The sequence below is a fragment of the Ahaetulla prasina genome, chromosome 1, assembly GCF_028640845.1.
Source record: "Ahaetulla prasina isolate Xishuangbanna chromosome 1, ASM2864084v1, whole genome shotgun sequence".
NCBI classification, from domain to species: Eukaryota; Metazoa; Chordata; class Lepidosauria; order Squamata; family Colubridae; genus Ahaetulla; species Ahaetulla prasina.
In genome coordinates this window covers 211,125,541-211,145,145 of record NC_080539.1, presented here as the reverse complement: position 1 = coordinate 211,145,145, position 19,605 = coordinate 211,125,541, and the positions used below count along the sequence as shown (strand labels likewise).

The 19,605-nt window shown below is 38.9% G+C and overlaps 1 protein-coding gene across 1 annotated transcript in view; it reads left to right on the top strand.

Annotated features, from left to right (window-relative positions):
• The window catches only part of ITGA4 (integrin subunit alpha 4), a 54,323-nt gene that overhangs the window by 8,145 nt on the left and 26,573 nt on the right, over positions 1 to 19,605 (top strand). The window contains exons 3-14 of the mRNA XM_058189404.1: positions 4,359 to 4,465; positions 4,720 to 4,846; positions 6,030 to 6,097; positions 7,076 to 7,205; positions 8,673 to 8,758; positions 10,377 to 10,439; positions 10,538 to 10,675; positions 11,858 to 11,969; positions 12,864 to 12,958; positions 14,048 to 14,138; positions 17,705 to 17,750; positions 18,599 to 18,753. Coding sequence (XP_058045387.1) covers positions 4,359 to 4,465; positions 4,720 to 4,846; positions 6,030 to 6,097; positions 7,076 to 7,205; positions 8,673 to 8,758; positions 10,377 to 10,439; positions 10,538 to 10,675; positions 11,858 to 11,969; positions 12,864 to 12,958; positions 14,048 to 14,138; positions 17,705 to 17,750; positions 18,599 to 18,753 — 1,218 coding nt within the window. The remainder of the gene's footprint in view (positions 1 to 4,358; positions 4,466 to 4,719; positions 4,847 to 6,029; positions 6,098 to 7,075; positions 7,206 to 8,672; positions 8,759 to 10,376; positions 10,440 to 10,537; positions 10,676 to 11,857; positions 11,970 to 12,863; positions 12,959 to 14,047; positions 14,139 to 17,704; positions 17,751 to 18,598; positions 18,754 to 19,605) is intronic.

The window sequence follows — 19,605 nt, the reverse complement described above, 5'->3', positions numbered from 1 at the left end:
ATTTTTGTTTTAATACTAAGTACTTGTCCCTTGTTAGACCATACATGTTTCTAGAATATTTATTTTGAAAATGAGCTATGCTTTACGGTATGCTGTATTTTACTTTTTACATTTAGTGTGTTGTTTTAGGAAGCTTATGGGAGAGACAGTTATATAAACAGCTAAATAGTCCAAACAAGGGGCTAAGCTTAAAATCCAGCAAAATCATACTTCTGATCCCAAATACAGCCATTGATGGAATCAGGCTAAGCAGGTTGGATCAGATGGTTTGAAGTAATATGCAGTCTAACCAGTATTTTATTTATTTATTTATTTATTTATTGATCACATTTGTATACCGCCCTATCTCCCGAGGGACTCAGGGCGGTTAACAGGCATATAAAAAGGACATATAAATACAGATTAAAACACAAATAAAAAACTTATTCTAACCAGCCTGATTACCAAAACCAATTAAAATCAATATAAAATTTAAAATTTCAAAAATTTAAAAATCTAAAAAACCTAGTCCAGTCCTGCGCACCTAAATAAGTGTGTTTTAAGCTCACGACGGAAGGTTCTAAGGTCCGAGAGTTGGCGAAGTCCTGGGGGGAGCTCGTTCCAGAGGGCGGGAGCCCCCACAGAGAAGGCCCTTCCCCTGGGCGTCGCCAGACGGCACTGCCTAGCTGACGGCACCCTGAGGAGTCCCTCTGTGAGAGCGCACGGGACGGTGAGAGGTAGTCGGTAGCAGAAGGCGGTGCCGTAAGTAGCCCGGCCCTATGCCATGGAGCGCTTTAAAGGTGGTCACCAACACCTTGAAGCGCACCCGGAAGGCCACAGGTAGCCAGTGCAGTCTGCGCAGGAGAGGTGTCACCGGGAGCCACGAGGGCTCCTTCTATCACCAGCAGCCGCATTCTGGACTAACTGCAGTCTCCGGATGCCCTTCAAGGGAGCCCCATGTAGAGAGCATTGCAGTAATCCAGGCGAGACGTCACGAGGCGTGAGTGACCGTGCATAGGGCATCCCGGTCCAGAAAGGGGCGCAACTGGCGTACCAGGCGAACCTGGTAAAAAGCTCTCCTGGGGACGGCCGCCAAATGATCTTCAAAGGACAGCCGCTCATCCAGGAGGGCGCCCAAGGTACGCACCCTCTCCGTCGGGGCCAATGACTCGCCCCCAACAGTCAGCCGCGGTTGCAGCTGACTGTACCGGGATGCCGCATCCACAGCCACTCTGTCTTGGAGGATTGAGCTTGAGCCTGTTTCTCCCCATCCAGACCCGTACGGCTTCCAGACACCGGGACAGCACTTCAATAGCTTCATTGGGGTGGCCCGGTGTGGAAAAGTACAGCTGGGTGTCATCAGCGTACAGCTGGTACCTCACACCGAAGCCACTGATGATCTCACCCAGCGGCTTCATATAGATGTTGAACAAAAGGGGCGAGAGAATCGACCCCTGCGGCACCCCACAAATGAGGCGCCTCGGAGCCGACCTCTGCCCCCCCGTCAACACCGTCTGCGACCGATCGGAGAGATAGGAGGAGAACCACCGATAAACGGTGCCTCCCACTCCCAATCCCTCCAACCGGCGCAGCAGGATACCATGGTCGATGGTATCAAAAGCCGCTGAGAGGTCTAATAGGACCAGGGCAGAGGAACACCCCCTATCCCTGGCCCTCCAGAGATCATCCACCAACGCGACCAAAGCCGTCTCCGTGCTGTAACCGGGCCGGAAACCGGACTGGAACGGGTCTAGATAGACAGTTTCATCCAGGTGTAAGGAAACTGATATGCCACCATATTTCTACAACCTTCGCCGGGCGGGTTGGAGACCGGACGATAATTACCTAAAACAGCTGGGTCCAAGGAAGGCTTCTTGAGGAGGGGTCTCACCGCTGGCTCTTTCAAGGCGGGCGGGAAGACTCCCTCCACCAAGGAAGCGCTCGTAATTGCCTGGAGCCAGCCTCGTGTCACCTCCTGGGTGGCCAGCACCAGCCAGGAGGGGCACGGGTCCAGTAAACATGTGGTGGCATTCAACCTACCCAACAACCTGTCCATGTCCTCGGGAGCCACAGGGTCAAACTCATCCCATAAAATATCACCAAGACCACCCTTGGACGCCTCCCCTGGGCCACTGCAATTTTGGTCCAAACCGTCCCGAAGCTGAACGATTTTATCGTATAGATAACCGTTAAACTCCTCAGCACGTCCCTGCAACGGGTCATCCCGCTCCCCCTGATGAAGGAGGGAACGAGTCACCCGAAACAGGGCGGCTGGGCGGTTATCTGCCGACGCAATGAGTGGGGACACATCTACTTCTGTTATATGCACTTATAAGTTGATAAAATGGGAGTTTTGTCAATGGAACCTGTTCTCCATTCCTTAGGATCCCCAGTTCTTATTGGGACTGAGAATGAAACCTTTGTTTTTTTAAAAAAAACTTTATTAAATTTTAAGAAAAGGTAAAATATAAAGAAACAGAAAAATGGGGTCAAGGAGTCAAAAAAGTACAAAATTTGGACTCCAAAAAAGTGTGTAGAGGAAATAAAACAACTTCCAACTTCATTTTATACAGATACAAATATATTAATCTCTTACTCTAAAATCAATAATACATAGTATAATCATAAACAGTTGTAATCTTCAAATCCTGGAATGAAATTTACTGTATATTATGATGCTGCTGGAATTACAGAATGTGGCTGAGAAACATTACTATAAAAAGACTTTGAACTGAGATGGTGTTATGGATTTTCAGCATGAAAATACGAGGAGCTATGAAATATGCACTCAAAAACAAAAGCTACCAGATAAGCGCATTTTAACATTTGATAGAATAATGTACATCTGCAATAGTTGATAACCGCATAGCCTGAGATCACACTAAGGAAATTGGTGGCCTCCCATGTATATGTGGCAAGTGGAAATGCGGTTATCTGAAAATGCAAATTCTTATTTACAACTGGGTGTAACAGACACCTTAGAAGTCATCTTTGTTTTATTCTGGTTGTGAGGTTTTATGTGATTTTTTGCCTAGGTTGTGTGCTTTTTTTCTCCCTGCATTGGATTTCCTGTGAAACTAAGAATTCTGAGGACAATGAAAGTTTTAACTCATCTACCCTGCCTTCTTCACTTCTCTCTTGCTGGGTCACCTGCTGGCAAACATGTGTTTTTTGTAATATGGACACAGAGATAAATTTAACTATATAGATTCTATATTTATAGCTATTTAGTAGGTGAATTATGTTTACTGACTCAAACATTATTTATGCACACGTACTAATGCATAATAAACTAAGATGCAGGCAGCCTCTTAGTGTAAAGAACCTTTTAATTGCATTGTTAAAATAAATCCATTTTTTCTAAGGTTTCATTGTATTGTTTTCATCATTCCATTTGTGTTCATTTTGGATTTTTAGGAGAGATTTGTACATAAAGATTATATTTAGGATTAAGATTAATTAAGATTACAAGGACATAATGATGGCAAAAAGTTCAGCAATGTCATTTTCTTTTTAGGGCACCTCCATTATGGTGTAATTTTGAGTTACGGGAACTTAACTGGTTTAATTATAATTTTCTTTTTCACATAGACAATGTAGAAATAGTTTGTTCAGTGACTGTCCAAAGTTCTGACAGCACTGAAAAAATGGATTTAAAGCCTAGCACTTGCAAGCATTGCAGCATCCCTGTGGTCGCATGATCTACATATGGGTGCTTAGCAACCAGTCAGCATTTATGACCATTGCTGCATCCTGCTCCAACTCCCCCTCCTCACCTACCTCCTCCCTCTCTCTGCACAGCATGGAGTGTTCTGTGTTCTGCCATCATAATGCAGCAGCCGGGGGCGGGGGGGGGGCAGTGGTGAAGGCAAGCCTAGTGCCCAGGGACACTCCCCTCCCCACACGCACACACATTGTGGGGCTTGAGGCCAGCTGGAGCAGCAAGCCCAGTGGAGGTGTGGAGAGGTGGAGACAGTGAAAGTTAGCTGGGAGAGCAGTGGGAAGGCAACGGTGGGAAGGCACCGCTTTCTGGTTGCGTCTTCATTTTGGCACTGCTATGCAGGGCAACCAAAAGGACAGATGTGTTGGGAAGCTTGGTATGTAGAGAATTGAAATAGAGACAGTTCACACAGAGCAGGAGGAGCAGGAGGTCCTGGCCTAATGACTACAAATGGGATGGCTGGGACTGCCATTGCCAAGTAGTGCGTTCACATGATATTTCATTTAACAATTGCTTTGCTCAGCTATGGAAATTCCAATCCCAATTAGGACCATAATTCGAAGACTATCTGCAATTTAAGAATAACTCTACAATGATACTGTGCTTTGAATGCTTTCAAAGGTTCCTATACAAATCTTAATTTTTGTTTTGTTTAAAGGTGATCCAAAAGGGGAAAGGTGTGGAAAAACCTGCACTGAAGAAAGAGACAATCAGTGGTTGGGAGTGAGCCTAGCAAGGCAGCCAGGAGAAAATGGCTCTATTGTTGTGAGTATTATCTTGCATTTCCCTGTGTAAGTTAAGTATTTAGGAAAGGTCTCTGGTTTGATAATAAATTAAACAGGGCTGTAGCTGTACAGGCAAAAATACTGCATTTCTGAAATATTTTTCTTTGAAATCCTATAGTAGGATTCAATTGATGGATTAATGGCTTGACTTTGTGGCCCTGAAAATAGTTTTATACTTTGTCAAGCTGTTTTTTTCGATCATCACACTTATTTCCCCGTCTCATTTTTATCTAGGTCTGTGGACATAGATGGAAAAATGTATATTATATTTCAGAGCACAAACTTCCACATGGCATTTGTTACGAGATACCTCCCAATTTTCGAACCTTGTTAAGTCAAAGAATATGCCCTTGCTATAAGGGTAAGTAAAAGATCTTGCTGTTGAGTAATAGAAAATAGAAAATTGTAAACATTTTTGGAGAAGAGGCAACCAGGAAGACTTCATGTTCAGCCTCATGTATTTTGAGGCAGCTTTGAATGCAGTGTTATGTTTATCTTACTTAACAAAATGGTTTGGAAATCCTGCAAAGGCATTTTTTAGTACATCTCTCTGTGTGACTGAATGTGCATTAAAATTATTTATATAAAAGGAAATATTAAGGCTGTATTTAAAAGACAGTTAGCATGATTGGTGTCTCTTCCAGTATTTCCTGCCTGGTGTATACATAGGAAGACAGGAATAGGAATGAAGCAAAAAAGGTCCTGGTGTTCCTTGAACTTAGACTGAACTCAGCCCTAAGAGTATCATCCCAATACAGTTGGGTTCCATCCATGGACAAAAGCCCTTTTAAAAATGACAGTAATAATAAAATTTCATCAGATCACTTAATTTTTCCAGGATTTCTCGAGATATTGGCCATTATAACTTTAAAAAATACTTTTGGTTTCCTCTTTGCTAGATTATCTAACAAGCTTTTCCATGCTGATTTAGACTAAAAGTGGAAGTTAGTTGGATCAAGGCAAGGTTGTCTTCTTTTGAAGCAGAGTCAAGGCCTGGAAAAAGAAACAAGAGTTTTAGAGAGAGAGAAATCCACTTGAACAGAACCAGCTTTCTGTCATGAGATCTTTATATCTTGATCAGGGTTTCCACGTTTTTTTTTAAACTTCACCAACCTGAAACATTCTAATACTCTTTCCACCAGATTGTGTCTGAAATTGTAAAGGTAATGGAAGAAAACAGCAGTTCAAACAATTCTAGTCAGTAAAGTCTAAAATGGAAAATGAACAAATAAAAACCCACATAGCATATATATTTATTAGGAAAATATTTTCCATAATGAGTCTCTTCATTATTTAAATTATTTAAACTAGAGTTCTGGAAATGAGACTGGACAGTGATGGTTTCTTTTGAAAAAATTGCTTTTTAAACCTTTATTCTTCTGGCATTAGTAAGCATAATACCTTGCCGTCAGGTAATAGTTTAGCTAATATCAATTTGCTTGTCAAAACAACTGTACAAAGCATATGATATTTGTGAAGAATTATTTATTTTAGTTCGTTGGCCATAATATGTTCTTTTTCTGAATCACATGGTGAATATCCAGATTTTTGGAGAAAATATGGAGAAAAATATGGATCTTGTCAGGCTGGGATATCAACATTTTACACTGAGGTGCGTAAGTTAAGATTATTACTTCACTGCTGAAGCTATTTATTTTACCCATGAAATAAAATATGTTTAGTTTGGTAAAATGCAGGTAGTCTTCAGCTTATAATAATTCATTTAGTGACCATTCAAAGTTACAACAGCATTTAAAAAGGTGACCTATGACCATTTTTCACACTAATGCCCTTACAGCATCCCCATGATCACGTGATTTACATTCGGATGCTTGACAACCGACTCATATTTATTATGGTTGCAATATCCTTGAATCATGTGATTTTCTTTAGCGACCTTCTGATAAGCAAAGTCAAGGGGGAAACCAGATTCAGTTAACAACCATGTTACTAATTTAAGAACTACAGTGATTCACTTAACAAATGTGGCAAGAAAAATCGTAAAATGATCTCCTCCTCCCTCTTTCTCCCCTTCCATCCCTCCCTCTCTCTCTCTCTCTTTCTTTTTCCCCAACCATCACCTCTTTCCTTGGCAAGGGGTGAGTGAAATGAGCTGTTGAAAAAAGGTTCTCCTCTCTAGACTGCTTGCTGCATCGTCTTCCTGAGAGACAGATGTTGCCATAGTGGCACATTTTAATTCCAAGCAAAGAGGGAATATTGTTGTTTGGTATCAATCAAAACCAATCTGTGTGATCTTGGGCTGCTATTACAAAGATACCGTAGTAAGACTATGACAAGTTTTTTAATAAATATAATGCCCTGTAATATGCCTAACATTTCTATTTTGAAATTAAGAGAACATAAATTATGATGTGATCTGGGATTATGCATGCAAAGCAGTAATAAAACTCACCACCTTCTCTCTGAGGTTGAACTTTTTTTATGCTTTACATGAGAAAAATACATTGCATAGCGTATTGCTCACAAAATGCCTTTTTCATTTGGCCTGCTTGGATGTATTGAGCAATGGAATAGCTACCAGAGCTTCCAAACCATGTATTAAAAGTTTAAGCTTTTTGTTTTCTTCTAGGATTTAATTATTATGGGAGCCCCAGGATCAGATTATTGGGCTGGTTCCATCTTTGTGTACAATAAAACAGCAAACATATTTATTTCATATCTGGATGTGAGTCATCAGATAAAGTATGGAAGTTACTTAGGTAAATGTTTTTTTATTTAATATGTGCGTATGAACCTTCAGCTTAATATACCTCCTTGACAGTATGCTTCCCAGACAAAGAAAGAAAGAAAGAAAGAAAGAAAGAAAGAAAGAAAGGTGATGATGCTGCAGGGAGCAGTGTACTTCCTGACATGTTCCTTAGTGCCTTAAGTATTTTGCCGTACCAGGTTTAATTTTAACTTGTATGTTTCACTATACAAAGTGAGGGAGAAACAAGCATGCTGTGGAGCTAAGCAGAAGCCTCAAGTATGATCAGCATTAACTTTGAGCCCTCCATGGACTTCATTTGTATTCTTAGAAAAGGAATATGTTAAGGGACTTTGTTGCCTTCCTGATGTATGGGATTTTCCCTTTTAGCATTGAACCTACAAAAGGCCACACAGTTTATAGATTGTAATGGTAGTATAGTTAGGCCATGTAGAAATTGACAGACTGGATTTTATTATAGATTTTAGTTATTTATTATTTTATACTGGAATTTTTAATTGTATATTTACATTTTTATTTGTTCTGTTCTCTGGTCTAAAACTGTAATAAATTGGGGGTGGGGGGCGGAAAGAACTTTGAGCCCTCCATGAACTTCATTCTGTTCTTAGAAAAGGAAAATATTAAGGGACTTTGTTGCCTTCCTTATATATGGGATTTTGTGGGGTTATGCAAAATATTTTGAGTGTGAGACATTTCTTGTGCTGTGCTTTTTGTTTATGTGATGAGGGTTGCAAATCAGATTCCACCAGAGCTGATACTAAGATACTGAAGTTTCTTCTTTCCCCCACCCCCCAAGAATGTGTGGTATATGTTAGTTTATTGCACTCTTTATGTAGACAATCTATTTCTTTATCTTGAGAGCATTGATTCTAACTCAAAGCATTATTTGTTTCATTTTCTTTAGAAAAATCATTCGCCTTTTAGATTTTCAACAGGACATATGCAAAGCGGTTCTAAGTGATTGCACTGCATGTATATACACACCCAGGAAGTTGGTTTTATAGACAAACATACCAATTTTAACTTTGGTGTAAACAAACATTTGAGCATTCCCCCACCCCCCTTGTTCAGAGTAGCTCAGCAAGATATGTTGAATGTGCCAATTCAGCATATATTCCCACCCGTATTGTGAGATAAACAACAGAGTCACCTGATTGCCATCTGGGCAGTGTAAATGGGAATTATTCTATAGAAGCATATGTCCACATTCTGTTAAAATATCCTAATAGTTGTACCTTAAACAGATTTCTAAAGAAATTGGATATCAAACTTTTGGACATATGAGCACAGACACAGAATTAATCTGTTTATTCATTTGTAAACACACTCATTCCCAATTATGGGAATCAGTGGTCAACTAAAGAATTCTTTTAATCTAAGATTTCAGATTATTTTTATATGAAACAGAATGCTGCATCTGAAAACTCACTGCTTCCATTCACTGTTCTTTTATGGATAGGTTATTCTGTTGGAGCAGGTCACTTCCTTTCTGCAAGTAGTTCAGAAGTAATTGGAGGTGCTCCCCAGCAGGAGCAGACTGGTAAAGTAAGAGGTTTTTCTTTAAAGTGGTAGATTATGAAAATATTTCTGGGTGAAAATAAATTCATAGCTTGCAATGACATGGGGCGAATCTGCTGACTGTTGGGGGCGAATCATTAGCCCCAATGGAGAGGGTGCCCAATCTAAGCATTCTCCTGGATGGACGGTTGTCTTTTGAAGAGCATTTGGCGACTGTCTCCAGGAGAGCCTTCTACCAGGTACGCCTGGTTCGCCAGTTGCGCCCCTTCCCTATGCACGGTCACTCATGCCCTCTTCACCTCTCGCCTAGACTACTGCAATGCTCTCTACATGGGGCTCCCCTTGAAGAGCACCCGGAGGCTCCAGTTGGTCCAGAATGCAGCTGCGCGGGTGATAGAGGGAGCCACTCGTGGCTCCCATATAACACCTCTCTTGCGCAAGCTGCACTGGCTACCTGTGGTCTTCCGGGTGCACTTCAAGGTGCTGGTTACCACCTTTAAAGCGCTCCATGGCATAGGACCCGGATATTTACGGGACTGCCTTCTGTTACCATATGCCTCCCACCGACCGGTGCGCTCCCATAGAGAGGGTCTCCTCAGGGTGCCGTCAGCCAAACAATGCCGGCTGGCAACCCCCAGGGGGAGAGCCTTCTCTGTGGGGGCACCTACCCTCTGGAATGAGCTTCCTCCTGGACTCGGTCAACTTCCTGACCTTGGGGCCTTTCGCCACGAGCTGAAGACGTATTTATTCTTCCGAGCAGGACTGGCATAACATGGGTTTTAAATTGGATTTTAAACGGGTTTTATAACATGTCTTTGATAGTTTTAATTTGGCCAGTGTTGAATAAGTTTTTTTAATGGGTTTTATTGTATATTGTATTGTATTTTTATCTGGCTGTTAACTGCCCTGAGTCCTTTGGGAGAAGGGCGGTATAAAAATTAAAATATTATGATGGTGATGATGATGGAAGAACTATCTGCCAGAGGTTCTTTGGTGATAACTAAATAATCCGAGGCTATTTTTTCCCCACAAATGTTCTCCAAGAACATATTTTTTATGTATACATATACATGCTTGTTGCAACTCCCAATGTGTATTTGTGCTAGAGATGGTCAATGATCCTCAGACTTTTATCCACCAAGTATTAATAAAAAGGTCATGAAGTTATGCATTTTCATTGCTAGAAGACATCAGAGAGTGAAGTGTCCAATTCAGGCCATTGCCAAGATAGGTTCCTAAATTGATCAGTGTTGCACTTGAGTGACCCAAGACATTTTGCTGCTTGAAGCAAAGAAGTAATGATTTCCTACTATTGATCTGTGCAGAGAAGCTGTCTGAATCAGTGGTTGAACCCTACATTATAACTGATGGAGTAACTTCTCCTATTTCAGCTAAGACAGCAAACGAAGTTAGGCCAAATTGTGGAACATAATCACTTTGACAGAGGAACAGGAAGTTCATGAAAGCTGCTGTGGCTTACTGCAAACCCCCGTGCCTCAGGCAATTGCTCCATTCAGGCCATTCCTCATTTTTCACCTGGTAGAAACACTATATTTTGTTAGCTTCTTTTACTGATAAAGCAACTCCTTGGGTTTTTTTTTTGTTTAGGGCCTATGATGCAGCTGACCTTTGTTGTTTATTTCAGGTTTACATTTTTAAAATTGAACCCAAACAACTATCAATTTTAAGTGAATTAAGGGGTAAAAAGGTAATAATACTTCTACATTTATAAAGTTTGTTAAATGTCATGATATATTCATACATCTTGGCTTTTATGGCTAACTATTGTCTCTTCTATGTGGGTAGTTTGGTTCTTACTTCGGAGCTACTGTTTGTGCGGTGGATCTCAATGGTGATGGCCTTTCAGATTTACTAGTTGGCGCACCCATGCATAGTAAAGTCAGAGAAGAAGGAAGGGTTTATGTTTACCTCAACTCAGGTTCTGTAAGTATTCCTTCATTCTTGTAGAAGAATGTTGTGGAGTTGGTTCAAACGGATAAATGATCCATTCTTAGGCTCAGCTTTTTCATAACACTTATTATTATTATTTTGATAGCTTCCTTTGCAGGTAGAAATGATTAACATGTTTTGACATGGAAATGCAACAGATTTCTAGATAAAGCATCTATTGTGAAACTGTCAGAATATAGTTATGAAATTTTATAGTGGCCCAAATACTTTAACTCTTCTTCCTTATTATTTTTTTTCTTTTTTGCCACACATCTATAAGAAAAATCATGTTCTGGCTGTTAGAGTTAGAAGGAGCCTTTACATTTGGAGGCATCTAAGTTTTTTCTGACTAATTTCTGTCTTGCATCTGGTTAGCTTAGAGTGATGCAAAACAGTTCTTGGACGTCTCCCCTTCTTTATAAAAAAAATGAAAGATAGTATCGAAAAGCTAGGAAGTACAGCTACTTCTTTATATTTTTATAATGCTGTTGAAAGAACATTCATGGAAGTGAAACTGCCTGGGCATGTAACTTTTTAATGAAAATGGTTAGCTACAATGGATGGCTTCTTTTCCTTCAAATGTTGTTTGAACACTTGCATAGTTCCACTTCGAAAATGATTGGCAGGAACTCTACTTTTTAACTTCTGGGTATGGATTTTGATTTTTCAAAGTTATATAAACACAGGACGCTTTTAATGAAAAGGCTTTTTCATCTTATACTTGTAATTTACCCTTTCATCCAGAAGCCAAATCATTTACAGAGATTAAATGTCTCTAATTTAGGTTTTTACTTTGTTAAATAATCCTGAAAGGAGATGGCAGCGAAGAACTTTGTACAGCACCATTAAAATGTACTTGTACTATACAAAAGTTGTTTTCTTCAGTTGCAGATTCAGTCAGTTACTTGTGTGATTATTTGGGGTGGGATGAGGTATGACTTCCTTAAATCAGTTTTAAGCCTTAGTAATTGCCATATAGAAAGAGTGACTGAATGACTCCAATACGTAGAACATTTTAATTTGGTAGCATACCTGGAGATTTGTGAGAGGTACATTTAATGGAAGCTGCATGCTGTTTGCCAGATACAAATTATACACTTAAAAAGTAAAACAGAACTCCTCATGATTGTAATATATTACCTAGAAACTCAGGGATAATCAAACTTATTTTTATAGGGAGCAAAGATGATGGAGCTGCAAACAGCACTAACTGGAAGTGATTTGTACACAGCAAGGTTCGGTGATTCCATTGCCAATTTAGGAGACATTGATAACGATGGCTTTGAAGGTATTGCGTTTTTTTTAAAAAAAACAATCTTTAGTGGTGTAAAGGGAAGAGTAGGATGCATTGCTCAGTATTACCTGTAAATGCAGCGATTCTGAACCATGCCTGGAGATACATGTAATTATTTTAAGAGTGTAGAATGTTGATTCCACATTTATGTCTAGCAGAATATTTACAGTACAGCTAATCAAAACCGATGAGTTCTCATCTAGCGCCCCCTTCAATTGGCAGTAGCATTTTTTGTCTCGAGAAAAAGATTTTCCAAATTCTTAAGGCCATTTTGTATGTAACTTTCAAGATGATGAATTCTGATTTTTTTTAAAGTATGGATTTCCATGCAACATCCTTTCCCACTTCATCCCTTTATGTCCCTCAAATCCATTCTGATAGAACTTTTAGAGAATACTTTTAGAGAATATTCAGGGAGAGTGGGACCTATTCAGGAAATGAAAGTCTATTTTGCCAGAGAAATCTGTTTCCCATTGGATTTTGCTTGGTATAATTTATAACTGACTGAAACGAATTATGTAATAATGTGCAGCAGCTGAAGTTTCTCTGCTTTACTACTTCCCCATATGATCTATGAGACCAGCTTAATAATTTATATAAAGAGATGGAGAAAATGATGAATTTCTGCTACATCTTTTAAGGCCTCCAATAGTTAATTACAAGAGAACTAGCTTATTGGAATAGCCCTCCCTAACTCTGAGGGTTTATCTCCTAATACACATCTGGCTTTTTCTTCTATTCAATCAAGATAATTCCTCATTTTTTCTTGTGATTCTTCTACAAAAATAAATTGGAGGGAGGGATCTATACCAGTCATAATTATTTTTTTATTTAAAAAAAGAATCGTACAATGCATGGCTAATTTCATTTTCCATTGCTTTTTAACAGATGTAGCCATTGGGGCTCCACAAGAAAATGATTTAGAAGGCTCGGTTTATATATACAATGGAAGAGAAGATGGAATATCACCAACATTTTCACAAGTAGGTCTCTTTAAATTGTCCTTGTGACTACTATTTTTAATATCTCGGCGTTACAGAATTAGCTGTTCGTTTGTTTAAGCAGGTTCAATGGTCAAGGACCTCTCTTCAGTTGTCCAATATTTCCAGATAGGTTTGGAAAATCTCCAGCTTGCAGTCCTGCCAATTTGGACTAGATAAGCTAGCATAAATCAGTTTCTCATATTCATATTTTTTATATTAAGCAGAACATAGAAGTGGAAAGCATGCAGGGTAGGAATTCATTGACACAATAGTTCCCCAGTAACAAAGTCTGTGTTACGCATGCAAAGTAGGAGTAAGCTTGGGTAGAGGTCAAAGAAGGATGGCATAACTAACAACGATCTAAATTGTCCCAATTACTTGGTACTGTCAGTGTTGACTCTTAGTCGAAACCCTTATGCATGCTAACTGTACTTTGCTACTTGCTTAACAGCCCTTTCCTCTATCAGTCATTAATGGAAAAAAGACCACTTTGTATCAACCCTTTTCTATTAGTATGGCAAATCTAAGGGAGTCAAAACATCAGGCCTAATGGTTCACACCTAGTCCAGCTCAATTGTAGAAATAAGCTGCTTAGGTTAACAATATTTTAAGGTAGCAGCACAGAAGCATTTGTAGAACAGAAATGCATATGCTAGGTTCCAAAGCCACCTGTAGATGTTGAAAATGTTTTACATATCCCATCCCTGTCCAAAGTTGTTACCAAATTATAATATTTAATGTGACAGAAAAAAGACAAAGTAATTAATGTTACCTATAACCAAAGTAATTATAATTAATTATGAATGCATTCCTTTAAATGTAAATTTAAAAGTGCAACTTTTTCTGTGTCGTTCCACCTCCCCTTAACTTTTTAAGAATATGCCAATTTTATCTTGGCATAATAGACAATCTGAGGATGCGCTCAAGAGCAGCTTAGCTAATCCTAAAAAGGTGTTTGGGATATTGAAAGTATCATCATTTATACTTAGCACTGAATACAAAGCCCCCACAATGAAGGACGGACGATTTTATTTTCTGTTATTTCTCTACTGCAGCTTTTTTAATCTTTGTTTTAATAATAATTTTTAGAGGATTCAAGGACATCACATCAGAAACAGTTTACGCATGTTTGGTCAATCCATATCTGGGAGAATTGATGTAGACAGCAATGGGTATTCAGGTGAGTTAAGTACATTGTGTGCTTTAAATTATTTGGGCAATTTTTTTTTTCATTTCTTGCCCACCTGTCTGGGGCATAAATAAATAAATCAAAATCATTATGAAGCAAATAGTAAAATATAGTAGAACTGGTGTGGAACACACAAGTTGTAAAAACCAACTTAAAGACAGCCTGTTCATATATAAGTGAATGAATATGCATGGTCCCATATGCATCTACTTAGCATTGAGTCTTCTTGAATTAAACAGACCTTTCCAATGCTTTAAAATTGTAGCATTGCTATGCTAATTTTTTTTCAGAATAATGTACTGGAATTTGACAATTTGGAAAAAAGAAAATGTAAAAATAGAACCAGACATGTAAATTTATTAGAAGTCTTTAGTAGTGGGGTAAAAAAATCAAAACACTTACAAATGTAAGTGCAGTATACCTACATGTGACATTAGTATTTTGCTCCATTCTGTATTAGTAAATAAAATTTAAGTATTCTCCTTTCATTGTAATCTTTAGTTTCTTCTGGTTCCTCTAATGTCCAGCCTTCAAAAGTTCCATCCTATCATTTTAAGAATTCAAAATAACAGCATTTTCTCATGGGAAGGAATCTTACAATTATGAAAATTCTGTACCCTTTGAAAAGGCATTAACCATGATTTGAGTAAAGATGACTACTCCCTTGTCTCCCAAAGCTCTAAACTCACCAGAGATCACTGTCTTGTCACTGTAAGGAGCAGTGGTAAGGAGCACTTGTGGGCAATCTCAAGTTCTCTCCTTGTTTGGAGAGAGCTGGTCTACTTGCCAACTAGTCATTCAACTGCAATTGTCAACCCCACTTTTAATGGAGCAGCCGCTAGTTCACCATTTCTTCCCCAGAAGTCATGGGCAAGATAATTCTAGAGGGACCTAGAAGATAAGCCACATAAAGCTTTTGTTTATAACCAGCACTTTGAATTGGAATCAGAAGCAACTTAGTAGGTTAGTAGCAGGGGTGAAATCCAGCAGGTTCTGACAGTTTCTGGAGAACCGGTAGCGGAAATTTTGAGTAGTTTGGAGAACCAGCAAATATCACCTTTGGCTGGTCCTAGAGTGGGGTGGGAATGGAGATTTTGCAATATCCTTCCCCCAGGGGTGGGGTGGGAATGAAGATTTTGCAGTATCCTTCCCCTGCCATGCCCACCAACCAAGCCCACAGAACCAATAGTAAAAAAAATTGGATTTCACCACTGGTTAGTAGTCAGATCACCACATTTTGGAAAAGTAGTAATTTCCAAATTATCTTTAGAGGCAGTGTCAGGTAGAGTGCATTGCAGTCTTTAAGTTTGGGGTGCTAAGGGAATGAGTTACAGTTATCAAAACATCCTGATCAAAAAAGTTGAAAGACCTGGTCTTTCAATTAATGCGCCAACTGAAGTTGAGCAAAGCCTCCCAACTCTAATCCTCCACTAGCTTCTCTAGCAGGCAACTCCAGGAAGAATCCTAAACAATGAAGTACTCCTTTGGGAGAATTGCACCTCTGTCTAAAGTGAACACTGAAGTTGGGATAGAGCCAGCGTGTTCATGGCTCCACCTTGCAAGGATTTAATTTGAACTTACTTTGACCATAGAGGGTCACAGCTGACTACAAAGCTTCAACACATTGGACAAGGATTTCCACAGTATCCTCATACAGCCTGGACTAGCAGTGTGCAGTATCCTTCATCCCAGACTGGTTGCTGACTTTGCCAGTGACTTTATCTTATAAACGTTAAAATTGTTTAAGGGAGAGAACCAAGTCCAGTTGCGTTCCACAGCAGAGCTTAGCTGTTTGTCTCCCAGGCTGGAACCAGAAAGGAGAAAAGCCAGTGTAACAGGGTGCCTCCAATCTACAATCTTCATTGGTGGGGACCAGTGGAGTCCACTGGTCCAGAAGAATACCATGATAATAAATAGGATGGTCATATCATGAAAAATATGTTAGGTTATTGATGAACAAGACCTGTTTGTTCTATTGCTCCTTCTCTCGACCACATGCAGCTCACAGACCACATTGTTTAATTTTGTTCATGACTTACTGCAATGTAAATTCTGCACTCTCGAAGCTTCTATCTAGGAGCCCCACCCTTGAGAAACCAAAAAGAAATCATGAAGATGCTCTCTGAAGTGTTGTCACCAAATGGTTCCTGGTATCTTGTGTTGAGAATAGAAGCATGCAGGCATATTCACTGATATTTTAACAAGCTGATTGGTCACATTGAGGAAATAACTTCTACATGCAGGATTTTACTTGAGAAGTTATAAAGAGAAGATTCAAAAGAAGAGTGAAATGAAAATGAAGAAATCATTATTATAGTACTCATATTAACTACTATCTAACTTAGACTCTTTAGGAAATGTGAAGTGAAGATTAGATGTGTTGTACCAGAACAGATGCTAATGATGTTGACAACATTCTTCTTTTCCTGTACATTGTTAGAGGTAGTTTGTAATCCAATCACGTTTGCAGGCAGAATAAATCCTTCAACAATTCTCGTAAATATTTCCTAGGAAAGCAAAGAGAAATAAGAAAGTGGACTAGACACTTAGTATATTTACACCACAACCGGAATGTATATCATTCTCTTCCAATGCTTCCTCTCAAATATTGTGGAAAGTGCTTTTTTGATGAGAATATTTTGTTATAACTCCTTCGTTAACTGAGTGTTTCCCAGAGTGATTCATCAGACCCCTTCAGGCAACCAACAGAAGGACAGAGGGACCGTATGTTCTATGGTGCCAGAAGAAATTAGGAAGCATGCACTAACTTTATCCTTACATCCCTAGAGGGAAAATGCTTTTTCTTTGCCTATTGAAACTAGGATATGCTTCAAGGTTCCTTGACTATTCCATATGTTCTTGATTGCATATGAAATTTGAAGCAGCAGCATGTATAAGAGAGGGAGTCAAACTGATAAAAGCAGTGCTATGGCATCATGATACAATTCCTGCTCTTTTTCTACATTGGATATTTTTATTGTACAGAGGCCCCAAAGAAGTGGAATTTGTGCTATGATGCCACAACACTGCTTTTCTCATTCTGACAAATTCAGTGAGATCCCACAGCTGTCACTGAGGCAAAGTACCTGAAGAATCTTTTTCAAAATGTGAAGGGCAGGGGTGGTTATTTCCAAGTGACCTCTTTCCCCTGCACATATTATTGGAAAGAAGGTTGCAGAAGCAGGGGCAATTGTAAATTACTGTCTTTAGATTTTGAGCAGGAGTTTAATTTTTTTGCTATAAATAAATGCTCTTCCATTTAGAGGACTCTACAATTTACTTTCTTCCATTTCTGATTTCTTGTGGATTTGGACCAGAAGTAAGTAAGTTAATTAAAACAATGAAGCCATATTTTGATAAATCTGTTTCAGACATTCTAATCATAAAACATGTCTTAATGTATCAGCATATTTCTGTAATAATGATGTGCAAACAGCACTTTGATGTAGTCCAGAAATGAATGTGCAATAAAAGAGAAGTGCCAAAGAGAACATTTATAATGCCTCAGTCCTCAAACTCTATTCCGGCTTTATTTGTTTCTTTATTTATTTTTACAGATGTAGCAGTTGGTGCATTTTTGTCAGATTCTGCTGTATTACTGAGGTGGGTCAAACACATTTTAGGGTTAGAGGCAACTGAACTAAAATTTATATATATATATCATATTCATATATATATATATATCAGACTCTCTATTAAACTCTGAACTTAATCATTAAGCTATGGTATTAGTATATCACTTAAATCTTTAACATATGGGACAGTTGCGTTCCAAGCAATGGGAACCTCAGAATGTATATTTCTCACAGTCATATCTTGCTAAGTAAGATATTGCCATTAGGTATTCATTAACAATCAGAGGATGATTTGAAGGCAAAAGGAAAAATAGCATTTCTTCATCAAACTTTCTCAAGTTAAAATATTTATCTGTATATAGCACAAAACTCAATCTGTTTTCAAAGTAAGTATGGGTACTCTGATCCAGATAGAGATTTTAACTTTCAGAAGTGGCCCAATTCTTTCATTCCCATCTACCGTGTTTCCCCGAAAATAAAACCCTATCTTATATTTTTTTGAACCCTGAAATAAGCACTTGGCCTTACTGCCATGTGCTCAAAAGCCCAATTGGGCTTATTATTAGGGGATGTCTTATTTTGGGGGAAACAGGGTATGCCTTTCTATAAATTCTCTTTATGTTATCACATAGAAAGGCAAATGGCACTTTGAGCAGGAATGACAAGCAAGGAAAGAAAAAGTCAATCTCTCTTTTCAGCTCGATACAATTCTGATCTTGTCTGCTTTTAAATAATGTCAGACATGCATGCTATTTAATTAATATGTCATTTGATCTGTTAGAATCTAAATCCTTGTGTATGTCTTTTAAAAATGGAATGCCTGGCATTATTACTATTGATAGAACATCTTGTGATCACAAATTTCCCCATTTTCAGGACAAGGGCGGTAATTATTGTGGAAGCATCCTTAAAACACCCCAACTCTGTAAACCGAACCATACTGGACTGTGTGAGAAATGGACAACCAACTGTGTGTGTTAATCTAATGCTTTGTTTTAACTATACAAGCCAAACCATTCCAGGTTACATAGGTAAACCTCTATATGCTTAGCACTTTCATAACTAAATATTTTTAAAAATTGCTGGTGGTTATCACAAATGTATTACTATAGATGATCCATAAATCAAAGCTAGTGGTTATCCACTACTATTTTATTAGTAGTTTAAAATACATTTGAGTGTCCTATGACCTCTAAATTCCCTAGAAATTGTGCCTCAAGCAAGATTTCCTGTCATTTTTTTGTCAGAAAGCAAGCCACACCAAGTTGCCAAAATTAATCCCCCCTTCAAAAAAAGGAGGCAATTTTCCATAGTAAAGATCTTGGAACTCATTCATCTCTGGCAGCAAATTGGTGTGGTAACATTTAGGGGGAAGGCGCTCACATGGCAAGAAGTCCAAAGACAGAGAATCAAAGAATATGAATTAAAGAGTTCACTTCTACAAGGCTGCTTTAGGGTGGAGGTTCCTAACTCTGGCAGAAGATAATGTCTGGCAAGGATTAAACCCAGTGATTACAAGGAATTAAGAAAACGGCAGAAATGCGAGTCAGTAACAGAGCAATAACAGTTCCTTCAATATCAGTCTCTTTCTTGAGAATTGCCTGCTTGTCCTAAGTTTAGAAATGAAGCCCTGTAAAATTCTGCATCAAATCTTGATTTTATATAATATATAATATGTGTATGGTTTATATTATTAGTTTATATTATAATTTATAGATTGTATAATATATGCACTATACACACAGACATCAGAGGTGGGTTTCAGCAGGTTCTGACCAGTTCTGGAGAACCGGTAGCGGAAATTTTGAGTAGTTCGGAGAACCGGTAGTAAAAATTCTGACTGGCCCCGTCCCCATCTATTCTTGCCTCCCAAGTCCCAGCTG